Here is an 18,479-nt window from a genome sequence, read left to right on the forward strand (position 1 = left end):
GTTTTATATGTACTTTTTGATAAACTTACTTTTCCGCTTATGTATCCAGCACACTTAGTTTTATTTAACTACCTTATTTTAACTAATAATACACAATTTTGAAATGTTAAAATACTGTTATGTAGTAACTGAATTCAATTTCCATTCAACTGCAGCTTGACACAAATCACAAGTAAAAAAAATTAATCATATTGTAAATAAAGAATGAATCATTCACCTTTTACATAAAAATGTAAATAACTAAGAATCTGAATGAATGTATGTTAAACTATATATGCTTAAATAAATGTGTATAGATGTAATGTAGCCTCCTGGTTAGCAAAAAAGTGTCAAATTATACCAATCAATGAGAATCAGCCTATCTTTAGGAAAATAACTGAGGTACAAATGCAAAACGAGATTGATGATATAAATTCAAGTGTCCTGCTTGTTGATGTAAATCATGATTAAAATCAGTGATTAAATCGTTTTGATTTAAATCAATCCATCTCCTTACACAATAAAAGCAGCAGCCAACCTCACTCATGAAGTTGACAGGGAGACGTCTACTTTAGGCAGGAGGAGGGGGGAATAAAAACACAGCACAACACAGAATGCTGCTGTGGCTAACGTGCAACTTCGGGGAGCAGAAGTTTTAAGATTTTCAAAACTGCAGTAATTCAGGGCAGTTTTAAAGGAGCTGATGAAATGCAGCTTTAACATGCATTACAGAGCACCATTCTAGTGTTTTAGACTAAGGCTGTGTCTATACTATGGACCTTACAACGGCTCAGCTTTACTGCTGCAACTGTGCCACTGTAAGGTCTCCCGTGTAGCCGCTCTGTGCCGATGGGAGAGAGCTCTCCCGCCGTCATAATTAAACCACTCCCAAAGAGTGGTGGTAGCTGTTGGCAGCAGAGTGTCTCCTGCCGACAGTGCTGTCCACACTGGCGCTTTTGTTGGTGAAACTTATGTCGGTCAGGCAGGTGTTTTTTCCACACCCCTGACCAACAAATGTTTTGCCAACAAAAGTGCTAATATAGACAAAGCCTCAGAAGTCTGCTATTGGCCTAGGATTGACTGAGGCAGTGCCACAATTTTCTGAGCTGCCACTATCCAAATACTAAGTTCTGGAAACAACACTAATTATTATTCATATTTTTAGCATTGCTGGAAAACTCCGCCTATTCTCTTAAAAAAAAAAAAAGGATAAGTTCTGATGACATTTTCTGCACTATCTAAACACAAAGAAAGACAGTCTCCACCCCAAAGCACAACCTAAAATATTATTTGCGGTGTTGTAGCTCTGTCAGTCCCAGGATATTAGAGAGACAAGGTGGGTGAGAGAATATCTTTTATTGGACCAACTTCCGTTGGTGAAAGACAAGTTTTCAAGCTTATCTTTAGGTCACCTGAAAACGAGCTCTGTATAAGCACTCAAGCTTGTCCCTTTCACCCACAAAAGTTAGTTCAATAAAAGATACTACATTTCAGATTAGCAAGATGGGCAAGGTATCACTTTAGTATCACTAGTTCTAGCCAAAAGTCTACATTTCATTCTTAAAAGTTATACTACGCACACTATTATTTTAAACACTGAGCTTCAGGAAAAGAGACGTCTGACCTCAACATACTCTTGATAAAGTAACAGTTCATTCCCAAATGTGCCCTGTCCTGATCCAAGGATTTAAAATCTCTTTTGGAGGTGCCTTTGCTACAATACTGGAAGATATATGTATGCCATGGAACCCACATTTTCAGTAATCTCAAGCCAAGTCCTTCAAGAGGATGCAGACACTTCATTACAGATGTTGCACTCTACTTGTGTACTTTTTTTAAAAAAATGTATGAACTTTGAAGATAACCTTCAAAACAAGGAACAGACAATGGCTCAGGGGCCAAATTCACAGACAGTATAAGCAGCCGCAACACTATTTCAGTCAGTCAATGAAAGTTCAGCCCCTCCATCCCTCGAAAGGAAATTCACTCCTATGCAGAGGGCCAACACAAGACTTATAACAGCACTTATGCCCTAAAGCAGGGAACATGGGGTACAGACAAGAGTCGACAATCTTCTGTGAATTTAGCCCAGAGGGTCTCTCTCTTTTCAAAGACACTTGCTTACAACATGATATTTTTCTGTAATTAAATGAAAACTTGATATAAAGACAAGCAAGGTACCATCATTGGATTTCCGTCACATCCCCACCCGTACAGGTTACTCTCATTCAGATCAACATGCAGTTCGCACACAGACTAAGCAGCCCCACATCACCACCACCCCCGGCTTCTTACCTTGCCGATTGAAATCCATTGGTGGCTGTTTGCAATCCTGAGCTCGGTGACCACTGGCCCCACAGTTGTAACAGGAAAGGTTCCCATTTTTTTTGTGGCTTGAACCATTGCTGTTTCCCATCATTCCTTGTGCCTGATACACCCCTGCTGTTCCTGCCATAAAGTTCTGCATTGGGGGCACTGCAAACGTGGACTGCCCACTCATTACAGAGTCTGGTGTTAAACCACTGTTGTAGGGAGAATGAACCATTGGAAAAGTTGTGCTGCCGTTGTACTGCTGTGTGTTGATGTACCCATTACTACATAAAGGACTGAAGGGTAGAAATGGAAAGGTAAACATTGAGGAACCTGAAAATGGGTGCTGGAAATAGTTAGCATAACTGACAGTCATACCACCTGAACCACAGTTCCCACTACACCCACAGGAACTACACACCATACACCCAGGCGGTTGCTGCTGCTGCTGTTGATGGTGGTGGTGGTGATGATTGTGATTTGGTACTGGGATACTCCCTGCAGATCCACTACTACTGCTGTTGCTGCTGTTATAGAAATTGTTCTCGGCAACAGACGAAAGTGTGGGGCTAGAACTGGGGGCAGGACAACTGGGTAAATTTGCCATGTTTGCAAATGATGTGGATGGGTGGCTGCTGGAAGAGGCAGTGTTACTGTTTGCACAGAAGCTGCCTGGCAGTGGAGCCACTGGCATACTGCTCATTGCAGAAAAGGCAACTTTGGTGTTGGCTGTATATAGAGCAGTCCGGGGATTGATTATTGCAGGAGACACACTTATTTGCATATTGCTGGAGCAGGAAGTTTGTCCAGCAGTGGCAGAATCCATAGGAACAGAAGAAGAAGATACCAGGAGCTTGATGGGTGGACGTGCCATATGGAAGACTGTGCTGGATGTTACAGTGGCAGCAGTACTTGCTTCCGCTATTAATGATGTCTGTTGAGTTGTTTTTATCACTCTGTCCAGAGTTGAAGCATGTACAACTTTGGTTCGAGGACCACAGTTAACAGAAGATGAAGAACTGTTTTCAGGAACTCCTGAAAGTACTTGCAGGGGCTGATGGGGAGATGATGTGGGCATCACATCAACCACTGTATTTCCAAAGCTCTTGTCCATTTTAATGCTGCTTCTAGATCCAGGTGAAGCTTTATTTCTTTCTTCTAAAGACAAAAGTGAATGCACGGAAGAGGAAAGTAGCTTCACGTCTGTATTTCGCTCTGACTTGTGCATTGCATTTAGCATATGGATAGGGCTGATGTGGGTGGAGACTGCTGTCATCATTTGCATTGGCAAGATATGGTGGCCAGAAGGATTGGAGCCTGCATCATTCTGCACTGGTAGAACCTGGGCTGTGGGTCTGGCGGAGCTTGAAGTGAAATGATTTAGTAACATCACTGGCTTCTCCTTTTCTGAACTGTCCAAGTGAATCTCTAAACCTAGAGACAGAAAGATCTGTAAATACAGCTGCTTCACTAGACAGGACAGATCAACACAAACATAAGCTTTGCTTGGTTTTCCTTACGTCTCTCATTCTCCTCAGCACTATCTGAGCTCTCTTCCCTGGTCTGAATCCCCATGGGGCTGGAAGAGGAACTTGAGTACTCAGAAGAACTACCTTCTCGGGGAAGCGGGTGAGCTGGCTGATCCACATCTACACGCAGCTCTAGGGATAAAGAATGCATGATAAATCAGTTAGAAAATAAGAAAACTATTTGCTAAATTGTCATCTAGATGACAAAAGCCTGGTACAATACTGCAGTTTATGATTGTGTCTCCCGCAATACTCTAATCCTTAATACACAAAAATGCTTCAGGCTAGTGGGGATTCACATTGCCCTGAGGAGCAGGAGTCCAGAGAAGTAATGGTTACTCAACAGCTCAACCAGCTCTTCATATGCAAATCATTGGAATGATAATTGTATGTTTGTCTCACTCAAATATCACCAGGAACTAGATTCCTTATGCAATCAACTAAGTTTTGGAAGAATATGATCACAAAGGACTGACACAAATAAAGCAATTCAGTTTTAATTTGAGGTTGGGGCAGTAAAGCTATGAGCTTGCTACTGTGCAAGAACATATCCATCCTATACCTTATAGCTTAAGATGGTGCACTTTTCTTTATATTGCTTATTTACCTGCAGCATGGTTGCCACGAATACTCTGGATAGGCCCTACATGAGTAGTAGGAGGGACCCTTGCCACTCCACTGCTGGTAACTGAAGAAGGTGTTGCTGGATTTAGGCACCGTTTCTCTGATTTTTCTCTACAGTGATTGGGTTGGAGGAGAAAAAACAATTGGTTAAAACAATTTGGTATTTAAACAGATTTCTGAAAAAAATTGAGGCAGATGGGGTCTATGTTGTCTAACTCAGTCATCTGTACAAAGATTATGCTCAATTTAAGATGCACAAATATGAATATTTGGAAATTAAATCAATCCTAACCACTGCTTCTTGCCAGCATTTACATGGGTCTTTCTTGTTATATGGTATTATACTGAGCCACTTATTTGTACAAGGTATTGAGGATAAAATATCACAAAAGGAGAAACTGAATTCTATCTGATTAACTAAATACAGTGAAACAGAGAGCTAGTCCTTCATTCCAAAGATGAAGAGGAAGCTAAATGTAGAGAATTTAAGAGAGAAATTAAATGTGATTCAAACTTTACAAAACCTAAGGCCTGGTCTACATTACAAAGTTAGGTTGATGTATGTCCCTGTGCATCAAATGCCTCATTGTGCATGAGTCAAGACTCAAATGTGTCTCTGGCCAACATAAGCGCCCTGTTATGGCAATGAGTAACACCACCTCCCTGAGCAGCGTGGAGCCACAGTCGACCTACTAAGGTTGATGCAGTGTGAGTGCAGACACTGCACAACCTTTGTAAACCTAAACAGTCCTCCATCAGCTGTCTCACAGTGCCCCATTCCCTGAAACAGTGACTGCTTTGGTCACAACTATAAATGACAAAAGCCTCCCCATTTTAAAACCCTCTGCATATTTCTGAAATGCCTTTTCCTGATTGCCCACCTTAGCTGCTCTCCCTTGTTGTATACAACTGCCCAATAGACCATGCTGGCTCCACACCCTAGAAGCACTTCTGCCTGGATTAGACAGCACAGCTACGGACGAGCTATAGAAACATGGTCATTTACAAATAGATGGCACAGGGGACACAAGCAAAGGGGTACAACAGAGATCAGCAGCAATGCCGCATGAAAGCAAAGGAACTGTGGCTGGTATACCACAACATCAGAGAGGCCAACAAATTATCTGGTGCTGAGCCACAGACCTTCTGCTTTTATGAGCTACATGCCATACTTGGCGGAGACCCCACCAACACCCTGCAAACCCCTATGGATACCTCAGAGGAGCCCAAAACAGACACCTCCACTGTGAACAGGGAGGAGGAGAAGGGGGGGAGATGTGGTGGGGGGAGGCAGCAATGCCACAAGCCAGAACCTGTTTGAGACTCCACCACATCTAACCAGTCCTGCCAGCCAAGCCTGGAGGAGTCCAATGAAGGGGAAGGGACCTCTGGTTCTTGTGTTATGTGAAGCGGTAAATAACACTTCCTTATTCACTTTCTCTATACCAGTCATGATTTATATATCCTCCCTTAGTCATCACTTGTCCAAGATGAACAATCCCATTCTCTTCACACAGAAGATGTTCCATACCCCAATCATTTTTGTTGCCCTTCTTTGTATCTTTTCCAATTCTAATATATCTTTTTTGAGGTGGGGCAACCAGAGCTGCATGCAGTATTCAAGGTATGGGCATAGCATGGATTTATATAGTGGCATTATGGTATTTTTTATCTTATCATCTCTCTGTTTTCTAATGGTTCCTAGCATTGTTAGCTTTTTTGACTACTACGTATTGAGTGGACGTTTTCAAAAAACACTAAAACAGGTTTAAAACAAACATTTCCCCACAGCAGAGACCTCAAATATATGGTTAGCTAGATGCATTTATGTGGCCCACTTGGCATATTGGGATTCTACAGAGCTGCCCTTTCAAATGTAAAGCTAGTGTGTTCCAATGTGCATTACTTTGCATTTATCAACACTGAATTTCATCTGCCTTTTTGTTGCCCCGTCACTCAGTTTTGTGCGATTCTGGTATCCCTGTGCTGGAGCGCTGGGGTGAGCTCAGCACACAGATCCAAGAATTTGGTCTTTTGCATCCAAAAGTTCTGCAGCCACTTCTCATCGTCTTAAACCTGCATTACAATGTGATCCACCATTCAGTGCTTGTTTCTTGGATCCAAAAGCTGTGCTCCACCATCTGAAGCTGCTCCATGAATGCCAACAACAACCTTGGATTGTTTTTTGCAATGTCTCAGCAAACTGTCCTCAAAGAAATCCTGATGTCCTCCATTGTTGCGGTACTTCTTGCGAGTGTGCAGATACAGGAGAATCATGCGTCCTGTACTTGTGGCGTCCATGAGAATAGCACAGAGCTCTGCGGGCTCCATGCATCTGTCAGAGACGGTGGACTCTGAGAAGTGCTGAGCAGGTTTGTGGGATTTTTTTTTAAAAAGTCATGAAAATGATGGGATATGGATGGAATTATGGGGTGGAGAGAGCTGCATGTTGAGAATTTAACCCCTCATTCCCAGAGATCCCTGCACGACTCATTTCTACCCCACAACATATTGCGAAAAGTTCCCAACAGGCTTTGAGCTGGAGAGTGGTGGCGCACTGGGATATCTACCCATGGTGCACTGCACTTTGCATCGACACAAGCACTCCTGGCATGTATGCGCAGCGCCAATGCAAACAACCAAGTATGCTCAAGGGGCATACAAGCTTCAGCGGCTGCACGCCAATGTAACTTGTGTCAACCAAAGTTTGTAGTGTAGACAAGGCCTTCAACTAATAAAAATGTTGGGAGGGGACTGTGGTGTGTGAACCTAAACACTGGAACAGGTTTAAAATAAATATTTCCTTGCAGCAGAGATATCAAATACATTGTCAGCTAGGTGCATTTATGTGGCCCATTCCGCATATCTGGATTCCACAGAGTTAACCTTTTAAATGCAAAGCAACTATAACCAACGCAGTGTTGTTTGCCTGACTCTGCAGAGAGCACAGATGAATGATGCACAAATGTGAACCCCCCTCACTTCTGTATTAATCTGGTTTGGGGGGCAATCCCAAAGCTCCATGACATCAGCTTTTATTTACAGGTCATCTCATCAGATAGGATGGGAACCAAGTGAAAGTGAAGCAAAGGGATGAAGGGGTTTGGAAGTTGCTTCATGGAATAAAATGCAGAGAAAAGAAAGGAGGAAAGTAAAAAAGAGGAGGAGGATATGGAAAGGAGAGAAACAGAGGACAGAAAGAGCATTGTTGCTAATGGTGAGAATGTTTTGCCACTGAGTGATGCTGAATTCAACCTTAATAATATTGAAGACAAGTAGGAGTTTAGTTACTATATACAGGGCATATGCCACCTTTGATCTTGATGCAAATATCCCACTGACATGAGTTGCTATTCCATGATGAACTGAGGGGAGTAGGTAATCCTAAATTTATGCTCCAGGTTACAATTTAAAATGGAACTTGGCCTTCTTGAAGTTTACACATCTATCCTACAATGTCTGGGATTCAAATACTGCAGTTCTGAAAACTTAAAATTGAAAGTGACTTTTCTTGTCCAACCTGAGATAAATTAGAAAACAAACACAGGAAGAGCACAAATAGTGAAAAGTAATGTGGATTTTTAAAATTTTTCCAATGTTAATAATTTAAGGAGTAATTAGTAGCATAGTTCAAGAAATTTGTTTACTTTATGGGGTAAGTTAACAGTGTCCCTTTGAAGTTGAGTTCACCAATTCTTATGTGCTTATCTTATCGGCCTTGAATAATCAATAATAAAACAATAAGTACTAAATATAAATAACCCACATTTTCAAAGTGCTTTTCAAACTAATTAAGTCTCCATACCCCTATGAAAAAGAAGTATGATCCAGATTTACACATAGGGAAAGCCTAGAAGGTTTAACAATTTGCTCTGTCCTCAGAGCAAAACCCAGAGTAAAACTGGGATTAAATTCAGGAGTTTATACAATTCTAGTGCCATCTAACCATATTTTACAAACTGAAGAAGCCAGACAGACTACACACCACTCCCCACAACACACATACTTACTTTTCCAATTCCAGCTGGGTCTTGAGTTTTTTCTTTGCTCCCATGGTGAGGGATTCAAACTTATTCAGATCTTCTTCAGTAAGGCTCAGAAACTTTTATAGGAGGAAATATGGAGCTGATTTTACAGTGTGCAATATATGGATACATACATTTCAAATGACGCTACTGTATTCTCAGTGACTTCCAATTCTGAGAAGCACCTTGAAGACTCTTGTTTTAAACATATATGTGAATTTTAATAAGTTTTATTCCAATTTTAAACTAAAGATTTAGGGCATTATAAAAATGGTGGACTTGGATATTCCAAAGAGTTTTTTAGATTAATTACAAATATACTGTTAAAATATTTGCCCAGATTGATAATTCACAGTAAAGACAACATAGTCTGTGTGCACACTGAAAGGCAATTTTGTATCATAAATAAAGTTTTAAGTTCTGGTTCCCTAAAAAACCCCTCCCATGTTGAGACTTCTCCCCAAGGTATCTAATAATTATCTGGCAACTATAGGAATGACATAGCATATAGGAAACAGGTAATTTTGGGGTTAGTCAATTTGGTGCAAGAAATATTTGACAAATTTTGGGAAGAACAAGTTGCATGGGGCAGATTAAGGTTGCAAATTTCTACCACTCCTCCCTCCAATGAATATTTAATGTACATAGCACGAGGACTAGCTCAATGGGGGTAAGACTGTAGCAGAATGCAGGGCCATTAACTACTTCCCAGCACACAAGGAGGGCTGCTGTAATGTCAGAAGTGGAATGATGCCGGTGGCAAGGTGGTGAGAGATGAGTGAATTGTAGGTTGGGGATTCTTTTGGTTCTGTTTGTTTTGTTTATGATAAATTGTTTTTGACTTACACTGATAAAGATCTACTGCTGAAAAAGTCATTCTGATTACTGCTGCTTTATTTCAGCTGACTCAACCCAGAGTATACCAGTTGGTTATCAGAAGTTAAAATGTAATTTATTTTCTCTGAATGTGTCATTTAACACAGAAATCATTTAGCTATCACATTTAGAGTAGAGTTCAGTTTTGTTGCATGGGTCAACCTAGTTGCAAAGATGCTGTGAATATTTTTCAACAGAATATACATACCAATATAAGCACAGCAGTTGTTTGAAAAAAAAAAAGTCAAACATTAAAATATGCACAATTTTGTCAGGAAAAGGAAAAATGACTATATATATTTTTCCTCTCTGAATGAGGAAAATCAAATTAGAAAACTGTGGCCTTAGGCCATCCTCTTAAAATAATACCTTTCAAGCCATGCTGCAGTGCTGAAAAAATCACTGCAATTCAGAGCCATGACTTAAAAGAATCAGAGTAAATATTTAATCCACCAGAGGGCACTCAAAGTTCAAATATAATAAGAGGAGGAGTTTAATTTTACAACATGTATATTACAGATAGAGCTGCATATTATAAGAAGTACTTACATTCATCTGATTGAAGCCAGTGTACTTCAATGGCATTCATGACACTTTTTATGCAAATATTCATGCAATGCAAGTGATTTTTGTTCACAACGTTTGTGGAAAATGAAAATATCCAACACTCATGCACATGTTTACCCACACAGAAGCTCACTTCAGAAGTGAATCTTGACATGCATTTGGATAACCAAGGCTTTTACAAAGAAGAGGGAAAAAATCAATCAAGAAAGAGAATAAAATATGACTTAGATGACTTATTGCACATCAAAGGATGAATAGTGAACAGGAAGAGCAAAGGGGGTTCGTAATATGTCAGACGTCGAGAATTCTGAACAAACTAGGAAATATTTAAAGTAAGTCTCTGGATAGTTCATACACAAAAACAGGAAGCCATTTAATCAAATAAAGTATTCCTACAAATAGTTTGCCCAGCTCTAGCCAAAAATATCAGCCAGTCTAAATGTATATATTAGCCTATTTTGCCATTTCGCTTTTCTACACATGCTAGAGAATATACGGCTTATTTAAACAACAGATTCCTTTCTCCTATTTAGCCCACCACTTTACCTTCTCCATTGTGAGTTGTTTGAAGACAGGATAATACTTGTGCAACCGCAGTTTCCTGAGCCAGTCTAAAATCCCATTTTGCTCCTGGGTCTGGGGTGTCTGTGAACTGGAAGACAACATGGGTGAAGAGGTGTCCATTTGGGAGCGGTAGGCTAATGATGAGCCTGTACTCCCTGAATGAGAGCAGTGGGGGATTGCAACTGAAGAAACAGCTGAGTGCTGTACATGATTCTGTGAAGACTGAATACCAGCTACTCCACATATAGGTCTGCAAAATAGAAAAATAATTTGATTTAGCATACCGAATTACTGCCATGCAGAGTTCAGTCAGTATGATCATACACACACACCCATTCACCAATAAAATAGAGGACAAGGTTTCAGGGATCCAACACACTGCTTATTTTATAAGTTACTGATTTATAGTTTTAAAATCCTACACTGCTTATACAATGGAAACAGTACAGGTTGTCTAATATTAAAGTTGAGATTCCAACACTGGCATAGATTTCCCCATCAATGCAATATATAAAAAAAAAATCCATTGTGAAATGGTTTTTATACATGTGGAGTGAGAGAATCTATTCAGTTACCATTATTTCCCCCCTTGGTCTTTCCACTTCTAGAAACAAAAATCACCTCTCAACTGTGAAGTATTCATTACTCAATTTCTGGATTTGTCAAATCCTAAGCAAAAAGGCCGGAATATGTCTTTTCTTCTCTTCTCACAGCTGCCTTGAGCCTCTATTGGAAGAGGTCAGTATCCTCCCTCAGGAAAGCCAGATTCACAATTTGAAAAACACTGACCCCTTAAAGGGAGACACTCAACTGAAGTATGGAGGAAACACTATGATGAGCCTCTAACAAAACCTAGGTGATATTAGAGAAGACCAAGCCTGTGTAATTATGGCTGCATGAGGATTATTATTATTTACTACTTGTATTCTGGTACTGCTGATGAGACCCCAATCAGGGATCAGGGCCCCATTGTGCTAGATATAATACACACACATATAAAGAAAAGATGCTCCCTGCCCCAAAGAGCTCATCATGAAAGCAGAGGGCGAACAACAACAAATGGATACAAGCTACAGGTGGGGCAGTGCGATGAACAGTGAGACAAGTATGATTAATATAATAAGCAATAATCACAGGGAATTCTTCCACCATTGTGGGTCAGCTGGTTCTAACAACAGTAGGAGTACTGATGTAAACTGATTGTCACAGTTTTATCATTCTCAGCAATTTTGCTCAGGGCAGGTAAAAACACCACACAAAAAATGCCAGTTTCTTGTCTATGCTAGAGCTCCCACCTCTGCAAGCATGAGTAGAGCTGCACACCAATGCTAACATTTCCTAAAATCTTCAGTGTAGACAAAGTCAGTGAAACCATAGCTTTCAGAGTTCACTGCGCTGAGAGTTCCACAGATGAATACAGGTGAGCATGCACCCCCAAGTGCATATAACAACACTGCATATATAAAAAAACCCTCTCTTGAACAAGGGCATGCAGATAACTACTTAAGTGAAAGAATTTTACAACTCTACATTGGACAGAAGTCAGGTATCTCACCTTCCAGATGCACCCAGCGTAGTAACTACTTTATAGAGAGAGGGGTTGCCAGGACCTAAACAGGGAGATTAAAAAAGTTTTGACTGGCATCAGTTTACTAGATTTATGTCAATAATAAGCGCATTTTAAACTGTTTACTTAAACTCACTTGAACTCTGAAGTTGCTGGGAAGAAGATGAAGTGCTGAAGAATTTCTTGACATGGTCATTTTTCAGCACATGGGAAGGTAAGGATGCCAAAAACCTAAAAGTTAATTTACAAAATTATGTTTGTTTTGCAATTGACCATGATATCAACATTGAAATCAAGACTGAAATTTGCATTTATCTTTATTTTTTTATGCCTGTTGAAGTCGTGCTATTCCTTTATACTGTCTCTATTTTGGTTAATAGTTTACATTCAAAGTTGATTACAGACTTATGAATGCAAGAGGTTGGAACAGAGAACAATTACAAGACAGAGTGTACGGGATAAACTTAAAAATTGCCTCTAAAAATTGTGAAACTAAAGCCCATAAACAATAGCTGTCTACTATTGTTCCCGCTAAGCTTTCAAATGAACAGCAGGCATTGTGCCTGACGATATAGTAAAAAAGGCTGTAAAACTGGTGTCACATGTTTTCTGCTAAGCTCATTCCTCTTCTTGGAAACTAAAAATGGCAATCTTCTTGAACTTTGTAATGTATAAAACATACATTATACTAATGTGCATTACCAGAGTTTTTCTTACAAAGCAAAAAAATTTGTTTGGTTTTCACCTGACAAATCAGCTGCATATTTTGAAAGAACTAAAAAAATTGTTGAAAAGTAAGGGAAAACAGGGGGAAATGTTTTGACTGCATCTTCATATTTGTAATGTCTAAAAAGACATTGAGTCAAAAGTTACTTCTATATACAGTTTCCATCTTGAAAGTTCACAGTTCATTTTCATAGTTTACATCAACAGAGACACGAGTAAGTCCCTAATATGAAAAATGAAAACACCACAATCTGGGGGTCTTTATTTTGTAACGTATTTAGCTTTTTAAAAATAAACATCTATCTTTCTCTGTTGTGAGGATACAACCTTTGCTTTGTAAAGAGACTCTGCTGCCTGTTAACCTAGACTTGTAGAAAACTTTTGCCAACTAAACAATAGCAGTGACAAAGATATGAAGCCTAAAAGGGATTATTTAAATATTAACATTATTTATTGTTACAATCTAAGCATACAATTGTTGCCTTTACTCTGGCAAAATGGTATCCACCAGTGCCGTTCCACCAACAACAGTAATGGGGAAAAAATGGTCTGTCCTGACTAGGAAAACAAGGTGTTTGGCAAGCATACTAACATGTTAATTAGTATGTTTTCCAATAACACTTAGTATTCAGAGGAGACAGATATCTAAAAAAGTCAGCTGGTCCTTCTCGACCCTTAACTTAAATTCTGCTTTAGAACTCTTTTAGCACTTTGAAATAAACCAATCAAACCACGTGCTTGCTCACATCATTTTGCTTGATGGTGTTCCACATTACCGGTAGATAGTTTTAAACTATTATGATTGGTCCACAATGGCCAAGTGAATCATGCTGGGAAGAGCCTTTTTAAAACCATATATTAACACGGTTTTATTAATAGGATTTATATGCCACTGCAAGTGGGGTGTAAGGACAAATCATAAAGAGACTTAGAAAATAGTTTAGCTCTACAGACACCATTGACCAAGTGGACACAAGTGAACCATTTTACATGAGCATAGCTGCTTATTCTACTTTAAAGTAATGGTAACATCAAAACAACTTCATTCACTGTTAACTGTGAGGAACAGCATAATGCCCTGAGAAAGTGTTTAAAAGACATCCTCACATAAATGAGGACTATTACCCAGAAAACCATTTTTTTTGTATTTTTCCTAGTTCTGGCTATGTTTCTCCATTAAGGGCCCAGACCAATTTTACAGATCTTACTCAGGCAAAACTCCCATTTGCAAGAAAAGATCTTGTGTGAATATCACAAAAGGCTATATAACTAAAACACAATCTTGAAAAATGCTGACAATTTCATTTTTTTTTCCTACTACTTCTTACAAGTGATTAACCCAAGTGAGGCCTCTATGTAAATTACATATTGAACAAGCTTAAAACTTCACTCTTAACTCACTTTGTACTGGAAATGATCTAAATGTGATCACTTTTTCAAGGAACTTTTTCCACCTTAAGGCCGTAATCCATTATTTGCTTCTACCAAGGAGCCCCAGGATTTTTACTTCTTCGGAAAGTGTAACATAGTGCAATGTGACCATGTTGATTTCTACACATATGGTCCAAGTCTATCAAAACTCTTGTACATTGAAATGAGTGGAATTACAAGCAACTATGTTTGTAGGATCAGGCTCAAAGTTCTTGAAAGTAGTTTAAAATATACACAAGATGTTTCTATTTCCTGATTCTTCCCCTTCCGACCCCCACTAGGACAAGGAAGCCAAGCGGCAAGTAAAAATTAGCTTTCAGAAGCGTACCTAACATCCGATTCCAGGTCCATATGGTTCCTTTCTAGGTAAAATGAATCTGGACCAGCTAGGCAAGGAATGAATTTCTCCAAGTTTTCTTCTGGGTACAGCTGAGATAGCTAAAGGAAGAGGATATTATAAATTGGAAAAAAGAGGTGAAAAGGCAGCTTGTTACTTATCATTTGAGGAACCTGAAATAGTTCATGAGTTACACATTTATGGAGTTCAATCTATTCATACTATCTTAGGGCGCTTCTCAGATATGATTGAACAAAATCACATATAGGGACAAAGTAAAGTATTTTAGAGTCCTTTACCTTTGAAATAAATTCAGTCACTTCAGTAGAAGATTTGGTTACCAATATCACTGAAGAATCAGACCACACGACCTTAAGAAATGAAAAGTGTTTGATTTAGTAACTAAGCACACAACTCTATGGTTAGCTCTAAGAAACCTGGACTCAATAAACAGCAATGTTTATTTCACCCATTATGTGCATAAAGGCTCGGACCTTCTGTATGTTTGGCATAAACACGATCAAAATTTTTGTTCAAACACAGTTACAGTCCCTCGGCTCACTATTTTTATTTTGAAGATGGCTGCCCACCTTTCTCGCACGGTTTGACTCCTGCTAATTGCCATTATAGCTAAGACTATTCAGAGTTCTTAAAATGTACTTTACATTTTATAGAGCCTTGCCAACTATAGCAAATTTTAACACCAAATGGGAGAAACACTGACTGGAGAAATATTTTCCTCCCATTGTTAACTGAAACAGCTGGTTTGTAGAATCTGAACAACACACCACAGCATGTTACACTGCTCATTTGCAATCAATCAATTCCATATGTAATGCAAAGTTGAGGATCTGAGGAAAACGTCCCATATAAAATAGCAGAGGCTTAACACTGAAACCTGCAGTTATTCTTCTATCTACACACTTTAGACAGCACCTTGTGTATGTTCTAGAAAAGCAAAGAGATTAACTTCTCTTCCTACCTGCTTTTCTATAACAAGTCCCTACAACTTTTTTTTTTTAACCACTATTACATAGACATTCATTGGTTCGTGGCTGACTGGTTTAAATGAGCCAAAACTAAGAATATCTTGGCAGAAAGAATATCAGAAAAGGCTGGCTAGCATTGCTGATCCTAAAGATCCTTAGACTGAAAATACCTGAGGTCAAGTGTTTGGAATGCATCTGAATTTTCAACAGTAATGTATGGGAAAAGCCTGTGATTATGTTTTTTAAAAGCAGGAAGTGATTTTTCCACAACACTAGTTTCAATGACAACTGAAAACATACAAGGTTTTTCCAGCCATCAGGATTCTTCCAAAACACTAGTGAGTGGAGAGTAAAATACATTACATAATTGAGGAATTTCCTCTTTCTACAGTTGCTACACCAAACCCAAGAAAGAAAACCCAAGGAGTTTCTACTTCTACAAAATGTCTTCTCCTCTCCCTCCCTTCCCCATTCATCTCATGCTACATTACCAATTTTCTTTCAGGGTTCATGAGCAGTTTCACAAAATATGAAAGGAGATATATCCCCCCCCCGGCCCCGGTTCTGCAATAACAATAATTAACATCTGGCAGACCATTTTATGTTTTGATAACATATTATAGTTCTCAGCATTTACAAAACAATTAAATGATTTCCAAATCCATGACAAGTAATTCTCATCACACCAAATTGCTTAGTCAGCCTTGCTTCTTTTCCCCATTGCATCTAAGTAGCATATTTGAAGAGTTTTTAACCCCGAGAACCTCAATTTATTGGGTTAGTTAAACTGTACCCTGTCCTTTCAGACAGTTACAGAGCATCAACTTGAAATTATAGTTTCATTTGGAAATTTTGTATCTATTATCTGAATTATTATCACTGAAATTGCAGAGTGAAAACGGTGTATGTTTTATTGTTTGTTTATGTTGTGTGTTTGACAACACTCTGTGTGTAGTCAGTATCACAATTTTGTTGATAGTCTAGCATGGCATCTGACACACACACTTTCCCCAGCCTCTCCAAGAGGGTGTTCTCAGTTTTAGATGTGCAGCTGTTGTTACTGGTAGTAGCAGCAGCAGACACAGAGGAATGGGATGGTGAGGAGTTGTGGGCGCAAGCATGTGTGTTGGCATTTTGGGGCCTATCCTCAATACATTTCTCTCTCTCTCTCTCTCTCTCTCTCTCTCTCTCACACACACACACACACACACAAAAATTAAGGAATTTTAAAAATTCAGGATATTGTTTAAAGGGTACTCTATCAAAAAGATCAAGTTGGTAGTGTCACTTTGAAAAACCAAGTTTTATTTTGAAACCTCATGTAATATCAATTAGCACTGTCCAAAATATCTCTGAGTTTATGGCGTAATTCTGAGCGGATATGTGCCACAAACCAAGCCCAGTTTCCAGTGCTTGAGACGAGGTGTGGCAAAATGCTTCTCTCTCATCCAATATGACTGATGTGTGTTCTTGAAATCTTAATACAACACTCAGGATATTTCTTTGATTATAAAATAAGGTCACAAATCTAAAAAGGCAGTGAGGAAAAAACTAAACAGAGGAATGAAAATACTCAAGAAAACAGGCTGCTGAATTTCAATTAAATAAGAGTATGGCAAAAAACCAACAACCTGATAATGGATGTTAAATCTATCATATAAAGACAGCAGCATGATCAGCTTGTGTCAGACACTGACACTGGCAGTATTACCTTCTGAACCACCAAGTAATGGAAGATGTCTCTATATTGCTCAATACCATAAGGGTCTGCATTTACATCAGAACTTACTTTTTTTTTTAAAGCCCTTGTCAAGTATACAATTGTCCGAACTTGGTTTACATGGCAACATGTGGACAACAAGTGGTGCAATTCTGGAAGGCTTCATTTGCTGAATCCTATGGAGCAAATATAACATTCCTGTTCCATAGAACCCCCCAGAAGAAGGGCAAGAGAAAGATTGGACACTACTACCAAAACTTCCTGAGCTCATCTTGGTTTCAAACTTCACATTCCACCATGGAATTTTATCACCTAAGTTCTTTCTAGGAGGGTTGTCTGAGGTGGGGTCTAACACTGAGCTTTTTCTTTAAATTTCTCACTACTGCACTACCATCACTGCAGCTCCCCCAATGCAAGATTTAAGGCAGATAAATGTTGTTGTCTATCCCTGTTCAGAGAAGGCAGGTCTAGATGGCATAATGATAAAAATTCCAGAAACCATTAACACCTTATCTATTTTGAAGTTCCCACTGTTGCTAGGACTAGTGGTAGTGCAGTGGTGAAATATTTTATTTTTCAGTGTAGATAAGGCCTTATTGTCATTAAAACACAGCACAAATAATCATAAAGTAAAAATTTAACTTTAATGCAGTCTCAAGCATCTGTATAGCTGTTTGCAAAAGAAAACAGATTGCACTTTGGTGACTAAACCATACAGAAAACTGAAGTTAAGTATTCACCACCGATTTAAGGAACAATATTCTTGTAATTAGCGTACAGGACTGGGAATCAAGAGAGCTGGATTTTATTCCTGGCTCTGCCACAGATGCCTATGTGACTCTGGGCAAGTCACTTATTTGTGTCTTAGTTTCCTCACCTGTGAAATAGGAATAATACATGTCTCTCAAGGGTATTCTGAAGCTAAATTAACTAAGGCCAGATTCTTCAGTCTGCTAAAGAATGTAAAGTGTACATTCTTTTTGTACAACATGAACAATGTAAAGTGGCATTAAACTAGCCAGAGAATTCCCCAGGTTCAAGGAAATTTTACATGAGTGGAGAGAGCTGCATGCGCTACTTCACTGCCTCCTGCAACAACCTTCCCACAATCTGCTATGTAAGCCAATGGGTCACAGCAGAATGAAGCTTTGCCACACCCTATCTGCCATTGGCTGTGCAGCTTTGAATGAGGCAGCTGCAACTGACTCCATGTGGCTTTGGTTGACCAAATTCTG

The 18,479-nt window shown here is 39.2% G+C and overlaps 1 protein-coding gene across 2 annotated transcripts in view; it reads right to left on the reverse strand.

The window, feature by feature from the left end:
- ZCCHC14 (zinc finger CCHC-type containing 14) overlaps positions 1-18,479 on the reverse strand; it is a 97,042-nt gene that overhangs the window by 5,157 nt on the left and 73,406 nt on the right. For both annotated transcript variants that reach the window (XM_043494891.1, XM_038368332.2), the window contains exons 4-12: positions 14,835-14,906; positions 14,527-14,636; positions 12,178-12,272; positions 12,030-12,084; positions 10,457-10,724; positions 8,453-8,544; positions 4,426-4,553; positions 3,810-3,950; positions 2,275-3,723 (exon numbers count right to left, since the gene is read on the reverse strand). In XM_043494891.1, coding sequence (XP_043350826.1) covers positions 2,275-3,723; positions 3,810-3,950; positions 4,426-4,553; positions 8,453-8,544; positions 10,457-10,724; positions 12,030-12,084; positions 12,178-12,272; positions 14,527-14,636; positions 14,835-14,906 — 2,410 coding nt within the window. The remainder of the gene's footprint in view (positions 1-2,274; positions 3,724-3,809; positions 3,951-4,425; positions 4,554-8,452; positions 8,545-10,456; positions 10,725-12,029; positions 12,085-12,177; positions 12,273-14,526; positions 14,637-14,834; positions 14,907-18,479) is intronic.

This window comes from Dermochelys coriacea, chromosome 12, assembly GCF_009764565.3.
Source record: "Dermochelys coriacea isolate rDerCor1 chromosome 12, rDerCor1.pri.v4, whole genome shotgun sequence".
Lineage (NCBI taxonomy): Eukaryota > Metazoa > Chordata > Testudines > Dermochelyidae > Dermochelys > Dermochelys coriacea.